Raw genomic sequence first — 12,473 nt, forward strand, 5'->3', positions numbered from 1 at the left:
GTGTGGAATATCCAAGATTCAAATAAATACAGCACTTCTAGGAACTGGGACCAATATGCATTCCCTTTCTTACATGGGCTCTCTTATTGGATTAATGTCAGAACTGTTGGTGGTGTTGGGTTTAATGTTGGGAAGGAAAAAGGGAAAAGTGACCAGGGTCTGCTTTACTCCCACCCAATACTTTTCTTTCCTTTCTGTTCATACTGTACTCTGCTTTCATAGGTTGTTTCTCTATAGGGACACCTTGTGGCCATTCATAGGTAAAGCATACGGCACACCATCACATTGTGCTACTTGTATATGCAGCACTGTACATTCCTTATCATCTCCCTGATATACATGACAGGAGGTGCTCAGTGCTATGAGAGTAAAGAAGATCGCATAGTGGGCCACTCTCCTTCCTATTTCCGATTTATGATAATTTGTTCATCTTGCCCCAAGCAACTTCCAACACGCCCAACATGAGCCAGAAAGAACTGCTGTGGAAGCATTTATAACATTACAAACTAAATGTAGGAAATGTTCATTCATTCTCCCCACAACATGGGAGGCCCAGATTAGCAGCTCACTAGCCAACTGGGCCCCCTAGGAAGTGAGCCCAGTCACTTTGGCAAAATAATATAAATGCAAGTTATACACTATATGGCAGTGTGTTGGGAGTTTCCTTAACTGAGAAGGATCTAGGGTTTTTGTGGATAACAAGCTGTGTAACTTTAGGCAGAGCCATTCTGTGGCTACTAAAGCAAATAAAGTTTTGCATAAAAAGGGCATTAACTCAAGGGACGAAAACATAATTTTGCCTCTTTATAGGTCCCTGGTAAGTGTAATCAGACAGAAGAGGTTGCTCCACTGATGAACCCTAGGCTTGTGTTTCTTCTGCCCACCCCTAGTTCTGGCCCTGCAGGATAGAGATCAAAGAGAAAAGAATAGAATGGAATGGAGTGAGCCGATAGAATAGAATAGACTAGATCAGGATAGAACTAGTGGAGATTATAGCCCACAAGAGACCAGTGGCCAAAAAATATAGAACTGAATAGAATAAAACCAAATGAAGCAGGTGGAGAGCATCAAACATAATGGCCTAGAACAGTGATCCCCAATCAGTAGCTCATGAGCAAAATGTTGCTCTCCAACCCCTTGGATGTTGCTCTCAGTGGCCTCAAAGCAGGAGCTTATTTTTGAATTTCAGACTTGGGGACAAGTTTTTGGTTGCATAAAAACCAGATGCACTGCCAAATAGAGTCTCCTGTAGACTGCCAGTCCACATAAGGGTTATCAAATAGCCAATCACAGCCCTCCATTGGCACCCCAGGAACTTTTTGCATGCATGTGTTGCTCCCCAACTCTTTTTATTTTTGAATGTGGCTCACGGGTAAAAAAGGTTGGGGACTCCTGGCCTAGAACATGATGGAATGGGCAAAAAAACAGAATGGTCTAGAACACAACATCGTGTGTAAATAACATAATAGACTAGAACAGGAAAGAGCATGCAGAGTACATAGAATAGAAGGACTTGATTAGGGTGGAATGGTTGGAGGATGTAGAACAGAATGTAACATAAAATAAAATAGACAATAACAAAATGGAGCAGAAAAAAAAAATTAAACAGAATTGGACTAGAACAGGGTGGAGCAGGTGAAGAATAGAACAGAATTGGATTAGAACAGGATGGGACAGGTGAGAAATAGAACAGAATTGGACCAGAACAGGATGGAGCAAGTGAAGAATAGAACAGAATTAGAATAGAACATGATGGAACAGGTGAAGAATAGAACAGAATTGGACTTGACCATGATGATGATGGAGCAGATGAAGAATAGAATAGAATTGGATTAGAACAGGATCAAACAAGTGAAGAATAGAACAGAATTGGACTAGAACAGGATGGAGCAAGTGAAGAATAGAACAGAATTAGAATAGCAAAATGATGGAACAGGTGAAGAATAGAACACATTTGAACTAGAACATGATGGAGCAGATGAAGAATAGAACAGAATTGCATTAGAACAGGATGGGACGTGAAGAATAGAATAGAATTGGACTAGAACAGGATGGAGCAGGTGAAGAATACAACATAAAGTAATTAGATTAGAACAGGATGGAGCAGATGAAGAATAGAACATAATTAGATTAAAACAGGGTGGGACAAGTGAAGAATAGACTAGAAACAGGATGTCTTGGAAGTGATGTTCATTTGCTTAGGAAAAGAATTAGAAACCTCTCTCACATCTTTCCTAAGCAGAAGAACATCAGAGCAGCCTCTTTCTTTCTCCTGACAACTTCCTTGACTACTTGGTGGCCAGACTGGTGGGAAACTGACCAGCAGGTGGCGCTGTTGTAACAAAATTCATTCATATTAACAGTACATGTATCCCTTAATATCTTGGAATCAAAAGAAAATAAATAATGAATGTAAATGGCAAAAGTGCTTAGAATAGTCCCCTCATCAATTTTACATTCACTTATTTTAAAGGCTTACTTATCCTTTAAGAGGGATATAAATGAGCTGGAGAGAGTGCAGACTAAGACGGAAACAGTGCACTCCATTCAAAAAATCACTGTTCGATCACTCACCAACTGCTCTGGCCACGGAATTAGATTCTTAACGTTTGAACTTCGCGATGAGAATCACTTTGCTGAGTCACGATCACAATGAAACCAAACTTTAATAAAACAGTTGAAGCTTTATTGATCCATTTAAAATACAACAATTGAAGCGAGCTGGGGAACAAGCTTAATGTGTTTTGTGACTCATTGTCACTTCATCAGAAGCCTAAGTGCCCCCTGTAGGTGAAACATTTAAATAACAACACTAATAAAATTCAATGATACACCTGATTAAAAAGTCACAATACATGCGTAAGCAATGATTTGAATTGATGTAGCACAATCTATGTATTGAGCAGCATTATACCATTATGATTAATATAGTCAAATAATTGAATACAAGTAAACCAATAAAAGACAATGCATTGAAATAACACAATATGAATTCATAAGGGCTCTTACACACGGCCGTTCCGACCTGCGCTCCCCTGCGTTCCGTTTGTTGGCGTTCAGCCGCAGGGGAGCGCAGGAATAGACGCAAGTAATGATTTGAAATGGGGCTGTACTCACTCAGGCGCGTGTAGGCGCCGAACGCAGGTTCAGACGCAACATGCTGCATTTTTCCTGCGTTCGGCGCCTACACGCGCCTGAGTGAGTACAGCCCCATTTCAAACCATTACTTGCGTCTATTCCTGCGCTCCCCTGCGGCTGAACGCCAACAAACGGAACGCAGGGGAGCGCAGGTCGGAACGGCCGTGTGTAAGAGCCCTAATAGTCCAACAATTAATGTCATTAATTAATATAATCAACTAATTAAATCATTAAACAGGTAAATGACAATGTATCGCAATGAGGTAATATGAATGCCTAATGGTAAATATAGATGAGGGTGAAGGAGTTAGCAAACAAATCATTAATTGATTTCTGACAAAATGATATCACATTGGTTAATTAATTTGATGAAACCAAATACCAGCAAATGATATAATTTAAGGCTAAATAAATTCAAACCAGACTCACCGAACTACATAGAAATCATTTATGAGTCATAAATATTATTATTCCACAAAGCAATTTCATTTCCAATCTGTGTTTAGGCATAACGGTATCCAATTTAAAAATCCAGAATGTTTCCCTTCTCAAAAGGGACAACTCTGTATCCCCCTTCCTAATACTGGAGGATTTCTTGGACAAGCAGAATATCCAAGGCTATTGTGATACTAAACTCTATAGTTAGTATAGATATGGGTATATATCATTTATGTGACAGTAGGGAGGGGTGTGTGTATGGGGCTGGGTTTTTATTTGGAGGGGTTGGACTTGATGGACTTTGTCTTTTTTCAACCAAACTATGTAACTATGTAACTATGTAAGTAAGTATATCACAGTAACACTATAGACTGTATGTAGATAACGCAGAGCAGCAGAAGGTGGCAGTAGAGAATAAAATAGAGTGAGACACTAGTCATAATTATAACCAGTTTCAGAGAACAGTCCATTTTGTAACAATATTTACTCCCGACAAGTCACTGTAGGGATTTGTTCAGGGAGAGTCTCTTCTCCGTTAATAATCTTGACCGGCTCTCCTTGTCAGGAAAAAGCGTCTTTGAGGACAAACGTGCGCTGAATTACACGCACTGCTGGTGTGATGTGTATAGTAATGTGTGATGTGTATAGTAATGTGTGATGTGTATAGTAATGTGTGATGTGTATAGTAATGTGTGATGTGTATAGTAATGTGTGTTGTGTATAGTAATGTGTGATGTGTATAGTAATGTGTGATGTGTATAGTAATGTGTGATGTATATAGTAATGTGTGATGTGTATAGTAATGTGTGTTGTGTATAGTAATGTGTGATGTATATAGTAATGTGTGATGTATATAGTAATGTGTGATGTGTATAGTAATGTGTGATGTGTATAGTAATGTGTGTTGTGTATAGTAATGTGTGATGTGTATAGTAATGTGTGATGTATAGTAATGTGTGATGTGTATAGTAATGTGTGATGTGTATAGTAATGTGTGATGTATATAGTAATGTGTGTTGTGTATAGTAATGTGTGATGTGTATAGTAATGTGTGATGTGTATAGTAATGTGTGATGTATATAGTAATGTGTGTTGTGTATAGTAATGTGTGATGTGTATAGTAATGTGTGATGTGTATAGTAATGTGTGTTGTGTATAGTAATGTGTGATGTATATAGTAATGTGTGTTGTGTATAGTAATGTGTGATGTGTATAGTAATGTGTGTTGTGTATAGTAATGTGTGATGTGTATAGTAATGTGTGATGTGTATAGTAATGTGTGTTGTGTATAGTAATGTGTATAGTAATGTGTGATGTGTATAGTAATGTGTGATGTGTATAGTAATGTGTGTTGTGTATAGTAATGTGTGATGTGTATAGTAATGTGTGATGTGTATAGTAATGTGTATTGTGTATAGTAATGTGTGTTGTGTATAGTAATGTGTGTTGTGTATAGTAATGTGTGATGTGTATAGTAATGTGTGATGTGTATAGTAATGTGTGTTGTGTATAGTAATGTGTGATGTGTATAGTAATGTGTGTTGTGTATAGTAATGTGTGATGTATATAGTAATGTGTGATGTGTATAGTAATGTGTGATGTGTTGTAATGGAAAGTAAAGAACTTACCCCACGGGACATCCAAGATGACGACCTCCTGCTCCACCATGCGGCTCTTCCTGGTCGTAATATGACTGCGTCATAAACGTGTCGCCCCAGGATTGGTCGCCGGCGACGGAATGGACGCCGGCGTCAGAATGTGCGCCGGCGTCAGGACGCCAACGTGTGGACGCCGGCGTCGGCGTCATGACGTCAATGCGTCAAGTTTGGCGCCAACTTTTGGACTATTTAATTCCAAGTGCCCTTTCTGTCCTTGCCCAATTATAGGTCTATCTTGTATAGTTCCTGGGTGTGATTTCTTGATATTCTGCAAACCGTGTACCGACTTCTTGCCTGTTTCATCGATTCTGATCCTTGCCGCCTGTATTGACCATTTGCCTGATTACGACTATTCTCCTGATAAATCCTTTTGTACCGCGAACTTGGTGTTGTTGTCTCCTCCTTGGTCCACACTACAACAGAGCCTTCGGGCCCTGACATGTGTATAGTAATTTGTGATGTGTATAGTAATGTGTAATGTATAGTAATGTGTGATGTGTATAGTGATGTGTATAGTGATGTGTATAGTAATGTGTGATGTGTATAGTAATTTGTGATGTGTATAGTAATGTGTAATGTATAGTAATGTGTGATGTGTATAGTGATGTGTATAGTAATGTGTATAGTAATGTGTATAGTAATGTGTGATGTGTATAGTAATTTGTGATGTGTATAGTAATGTGTAATGTATAGTAATGTGTGATGTGTATAGTGATGTGTAAAGTAATGTGTATAGTAATGTGTGATGTGTATAGTAATTTGTGATTTGTATAGTAATGTGTGTTGTGTATAGTAATGTGTGATGTGTATAGTAATTTGTGATGTGTATAGTAATGTGTGATGTATAGTAATGTGTGATGTGTATAGTGATGTGTATAGTAATGTGTATAGTAATGTGTGATGTGTATAGTAATGTGTGATGTATAGTAATGTGTGATTTGTATAGTAATGTGTGATGTGTATAGTAATGTGTGATGTGTATAGTAATAGACAGTGTCAGTGGAAGAGGCAGTAACTATGGGATTAGAAGGGCTGGATCTGAGTTGGAATTGTGGGAGTCAGTTAATAGAAAGGCAAGTTGGGGTCGGTGCACATTATAAAGCAAGATAGTGTCATGGAAAGTACTTTATGAGTAGAATAGTGTGTATAGTAAGGAAAGGTGGTGTCCGGGGAAGAAGAGGGGTGACTGACATATATTGTAAGGGAAGCTTGATTTGGGGAAAAGGTCAGTAACTATGGGCTGTATTTTTGGGTTACCATTTATTGTAAATCAGGTTGGTGTCAGATGGGGCTATAACTATGGGATAGTGTTCATCCAATATCCTCCAGCGACAGGCACAAACAACTGTCATATTCAGAGAGACAGACAGGGAATTGTAATACCCAGACAGACAGACAGAAGGCTCTGTGATACCCAGAGACAGAGATAGAGGGAGCTGTGATATCCAGAGAGACAGATGGAGGGAATTGTAATACCGAGACAGGCAAGAGGAGGCCCTGTGATACTCAGAGACAGAGATAGAGGGATCTGAGAGAGCCAGAGACATACACAGAAGGAACTGTAATACACAGACAGACATAGAGAAGGCCATATGATACACAGAGATAGAGGGGGGGGCTGTGATACCCAGAGAGACAGACAGAAGGCTCTGTGATACCCAGAGACAGAGATAGAGGGGACTGTGAGACCCAGAGACAGTGAGAGAGAGAGGGAACTGTAATACCCAGACAAGCCAAGAGAGAGAGCTGTGATTCCAAAAACAGACAGAGGAAAGTGAGATAGGCAGATAGGCAGAGAGAGGACAGAGTGATGTCAGAGACACGGCCTCTCATTCCCATAAGGGAACCCCAAGTTTGTGCTGCTGGTATCACAGAAGTTAAAGGGACGGATGTCTCCTACAGACAAATAAACATTGTGTAACATGGAAACAAGACAAGAGAAGTCAGGAGGAGACTGTCCCAGCAGATACCAGAATAGCCCACACAACCAGATTATATTTTCACAGCTGGACCTTGTGTAAAGTCACAACATGGAGCTCAGGGCAACTTGCTGGACAGCTGCAAATGTGGCCTTTCTGGGCCCCCTACAATTATACCTCCCACTTGTAGCGTAGGCTTAGTGACGATAGAGACATCTGATGGGAAGAGGGGGTCAGTTTCTGGGGTCACTATCACCACCCCCATTGCGTTCCCTGCCTGCTGCTGGTTAGGCCTTTTGTTAATTGAGCAATGAATTAATGCAGACAATTTGTCAGTGACCCTTCCCAGCGAGAGAAAGGCCCCACAGGGGCAGGAAGCAGGTGTCATAGAGATGCAAATGTACAGAGAAAAGGCCCAGGAGGGGCAGGCTAAGCTCAACTAATGGGATCTTAATGTCCCGGGGAGACTGGGGAGGACACACACAGGGGTGAGAGGCAGAGCTGGGCAGATACAGAGTCAGACAGAGACACTGAGTATCCAGCAGAGGAAATACACTGTATGGGAAGGAACAGAGGAAACAAAGTAACAGAAGCAAAGAGACGGCACAGGGCGAGAGAGGGGGAGACTCTGGGCCGAGGGTGAGAGTCAGAAGTGGGGTGAGAGTCAGAACTGCGGAGTGAGAATTAAAAGTGGGGTGAGAGTCAGAACTGCGGGTGAGAATTAAAAGAGGGGTGAGAGTCAGTACTCGGGGTGAGAATTAGAAGTGGGGTGAGAGTCAGTACTCGGGGTGAGAATTAGAAGTGGGGTTAGAGACAGAAGTGGGGTGAGAATTAGAAGTGGGGTGAGAGTCAGAACTTCGGGTGAGAATTAAAAGTGGGGTGAGAGTCAGAACTGCGGGTGAGAATTAAAAGTGGGATGAGAGTCAGAACTGCGGGTGAGAATTAAAAGTGGGGTGAGAGTCAGAACTGCGGGTGAGAATTAAAAGTGGGGTGAGAGTCAGAACTGCGGGTGAGAATTAAAAGTGGGGTGAGAGTCAGAACTGCGGGTGAGAATTAAAAGTGGGGTGAGAGTCAGTACTCGGGGTGAGAATTAGAAGTGGGGTGAGAGTCAGTACTCGGGGTGAGAATTAGAAGTGGGGTGAGAGTCAGTACTCGGGGTGAGAATTAGAAGTGGGGTGAGAGTCAGTACTCGGGGTGAAAATTAGAAGTGGGGTTAGAGACAGAAGTGGGGTGAGAATTAGAAGTGGGGGTAAGAGTCAGAAGTGGGGGTAGAAAGTCAGGAGTGAGGGGCAATAGGATAGATTAGTAGCGCAGGGGCAGAATTCAGACACAGGGGTAGAAAGTCCGGCTGTGGAGGAGAGAGAGATCCAGCAGGGAAACTACTGAAGGAATAATCTGCTCGGATTGGACCCTCACAGACCCTGTAAGTAATTCCATGTTTCATTGCTTAGACTTTACAATAGGGAAATGCATCGTCCAGCCCCACAGGACTACAATTCCCAGCATCCCATTCAGGGCACAGTGATCATAATTAGTGGAATAGAAAGTTTAATACCCAGGGGCACAAAGGTCGGCATTAGTGTAATACAAAACTGGCATTTTGGCTTTACTACCAGTTGCCCATCAGTTGTGTATATTGTCCATGTATTTATGTTGGTTCCTCCCATGGCCCAGACATTTACTGGTACCTCAATTGGCTTTAACTCATCCTTCCCCTTATTTCCCAAGCCATTCAGGACAGCAGAGGATACTGGGAATTGTAGTCCAGCTGGGCTTTGTACCAGATGTAGAGGACATTTGATTAAATGCCAGGTTTTAAGAACCCCTTTAATTTGTTCTGTGGGGCCACTGAAAGCAGGACAGCAAAGCTTGATACCGATCCCATGTCACTAGTATATGTAACATATCCAAAATCTCCCATCTGTATTCCACTGGCTGAGCGGGAGCAGTCGTTATCATAAAAGCCTTTTAAAGTAAAGTCCTGCTGAGTTGTAACGCAGGCCTGCAACAGGAGGCCAGAAGTAGCTTCCTGCTGTGAAACACAGCCAAAGGAATTTCTGTTTCCCTAGCAAATACAGTCTGAAAGAAACTAGTTGCTGTTTTCTTTAAAGGGGATATAAAACCAAAGATTTATTGTTATCAAAGAGAAAGCAGCGGAACAAATATACATCAATTGTCCCGGTTTTATAATGTGTCTATAATTGCTATGCTTATGGTCCATTGAGTTGAGTTGTTTTCAGATTGTTCACCATAAACCAAGACTTTTTTTAATTGCTTTTTTATTTTTCACCGTTTTCCTAAAATTGAAGTTTCACGTTTAATGTTGGTGTCTCTGGTGTTTCAGTCTGGCAGCTCAGTGATCCAGGAGCATCTGAACTGTTACCATTTGCTACATTTAGTTGCTACAATTAGTGGCTACATTTATTTGATACATTTAGTTGATACATTTAGTTGATACATTTAGTTGATACGTTTAGTTGATACGTTTGGTTGATACGTTTAGTTGATACATTTAGTTGATACGTTTAGTTGATACGTTTGGTTGATACGTTTGGTTGATACGTTTGGTTGATACGTTTAGTTGATACGTTTAGTTGATACATTTAGTTAATACGTTTAGTTGATACGTTTAGTTGATACGTTTAGTTGATACGTTTAGTTGATACGTTTAGTTGATACGTTTGGTTGATACGTTTAGTTGATACGTTTAGTTGATACGTTTGGTTGATACGTTTGGTTGATACGTTTGGTTGATACGTTTGGTTGATACGTTTAGTTGATACGTTTAGTTGATACGTTTAGTTGATACGTTTAGTTGATACGTTTAGTTGATACATTTAGTTGATACATTTAGTTGATACGTTTAGTTGATACGTTTAGTTGATACGTTTAGTTGATACATTTAGTTAATACGTTTAGTTGATACGTTTAGTTGATACATTTAGTTGATACGTTTAGTTGATACATTTAGTTGATACATTTAGTTGATACATTTAGTTGATACATTTAGTTGATACATTTAGTTTATACATTTAGTTGATACATTTAGTTGATACCTTTAGTTGATACATTTAGTTGATACATTTAGTTGATACGTTTAGTTGATACATTTAGTTGATACCTTTAGTTGATACATTTAGTTGATACATTTAGTTGATACGTTTAGTTGATACATTTAGTTGATACATTTAGTTGATACAATTAGTTGATACGTTTAGTTGATACGTTTAGTTGATACGTTTAGTTGATACGTTTAGTTGATACGTTTAGTTGATACATTTAGTTGATAAGTTTAGTTGATACATTTAGTTGATACAATTAGTTGATATGTTTAGTTGATACGTTTGGTTGATACATTTAGTTGATACATTTAGTTGATACATTTAGTTGATACGTTTAGTTGATACGTTTAGTTAATAGGTTTAGTTGATACGTTTAGTTGATACATTTAGTTGATACATTTAGTTGATACGTTTAGTTGATACATTTAGTTGATACATTTAGTTGATTCATTTAGTTGATACATTTAGTTGATACATTTAGTTGATACGTTTAGTTGATACGTTTAGTTGATACGTTTAGTTGATACATTTAGTTGATACATTTAGTTGATACATTTAGTTGATACATTTAGTTGATACCTTTAGTTGATATGTTTAGTTGATACGTTTAGTTTAGTGTCTATAGGTGAACAACCCCTTTAACATCTCTCTCTTTGTCTTTCTCAGCAGATCAAGCACCTGTTGGAAGATGGAGAGTTCTTCTGGCCTTATTAACCCTTTGACATCTACAGCCCTTCTGGTGATGGCCACCTCCTCCAATGGAGCTCTTGGGGTCTCCCAACAGCCCCCCCTTTATACTGTCCCCATGTCTATTGATAAACCCCCTCAGATTTCCTATCTGAGCCCAGGCTACCCTCTTCTTTACCCTTCCCAGGAGCACCTGAATTCTGGCTGCCCACCCCAACTTCTATCCCTGCCCCCCCAGTATGGACACCCCCGGCTGGAACGGGCTGGTGTTTTAGGGTACGGGGCACTGCACCCCTTTGGTGCCTTTCACCTTGCGGAAGGAGTGGAGAGGCTCCAAGCAGGGTATCTGAACCCAAAGAGACTGAAGGGAGAAAGTGACCCTTCTCAGATCCGGTATGTGCCTATGGATACAGGGATGGAAAGCCAACATATCCAGGGGACATCAGGGGTCACCCCTACATCTCACAGGAGCTCCCCCAAACCCAGGACAAGCTCCAGCAAAAGAGGTAAGTGAATTTGTTTAGCCAAGTAGGGTCAGTTTGGCTTGTACCAGAGGATGACCCATTTGGTACCAATCTTAGAGGGCCCCATTTAATGATAATCCCCATAAGCAATTTGGTGATTGGTTGCTACGGGTTTGAATTGTTAAGTAACGTTACTCTAATTAATTGAATTCCCTCAGTCCATGGACACGGGATGTGTGAAATCCACATACTGTAATGGATGGGTAATTACTAATTTGCAATCAATTTAAATGCATGTTGCATGGCCGCACAGAAGCCAGTACAGTCTGCCCCATGCATCTGAATGAGCTGCTCATTAGCAATGCAGGATGTGTATTAAAGGGGTTGTTCACCTTTGGGTTAACTGTTAGTATGAAGTAGAAAGTGAAATTCTGAGACAATTTGCAATTGGCTTTCATTTTTTTATTATTTGTGGTTTCTCAGTTATTTAGCTTCTTAGTCAGCGTCTCTCCAATTTGCAATTTCAGCCATCTGGTTGCTAGGGTCCAAATTACCCTAGTGACCATGATTGATTTTACTGGAATATGAATAGGAGAGGCGTGAATAGAAAGATGAGGAATAAAAAGTAACAATTATGATACATTTGTAGCCTTACAGAGCATTTGTTTTTAGATGGGGGTCAGCGACCCCTGTTTGAAAGCTGGAAAGAGTCAGAAGAAAAAGGCAAATAACTAAAAAACCATAACAAATAAATAATGAAGACATGTTGAAAAGTTGCTTAGAATTAGCTGCTGTTTAACATACTAAAAGTTAACTTAAAAGGGAACCCCTTTAATTATGTGACCTTTAAAGGGATGGCCTCAGTGTGTGTAAGTGCAGCAGCGAAGTCTTTCTTATGTGCATTTACCTACCTGGTCAGATTCAGGCTATAATTTTAGGCACTATGTGCCCATTCGTTTTCAAGTAGCCCAAAAACGCTGTGCTAAGAAGCTGTTTTTTTGCAAGTTTTTCTAGCATACAAGATAAAATAAGGGCCTGGATTCATTGATAATCATAACTTTTGCAGCAATGTCATTTGGGGAGGATTTCAACTGTGAATTTTCTCTG

The 12,473-nt window shown here is 40.1% G+C and overlaps 1 protein-coding gene across 2 annotated transcripts in view; it reads left to right on the top strand.

Moving 5' to 3' along the window:
- Positions 1–7,593: 7,593 nt before the first annotated feature.
- The window catches only part of XB22041735.S (provisional ortholog of ring finger protein 220 S homeolog), a 28,675-nt gene continuing 23,795 nt past the window's right edge, over positions 7,594–12,473 (top strand). Inside the window, exons 1-2 of one of the 2 annotated variants that reach the window (XM_018239665.2) lie at positions 7,594–8,576; positions 10,885–11,408. In XM_018239665.2, coding sequence (XP_018095154.1) covers positions 10,904–11,408 — 505 coding nt within the window. In that variant the 5' untranslated portion in view covers positions 7,594–8,576; positions 10,885–10,903. Of the gene's footprint in view, positions 8,577–10,881; positions 11,409–12,473 lie in introns of both variants that reach the window. The other variant, XM_018239664.2, reaches the window with a different exon arrangement.

The sequence above is a fragment of the Xenopus laevis genome, chromosome 3S (assembly GCF_017654675.1).
Source record: "Xenopus laevis strain J_2021 chromosome 3S, Xenopus_laevis_v10.1, whole genome shotgun sequence".
Taxonomy (NCBI): domain Eukaryota; kingdom Metazoa; phylum Chordata; class Amphibia; order Anura; family Pipidae; genus Xenopus; species Xenopus laevis.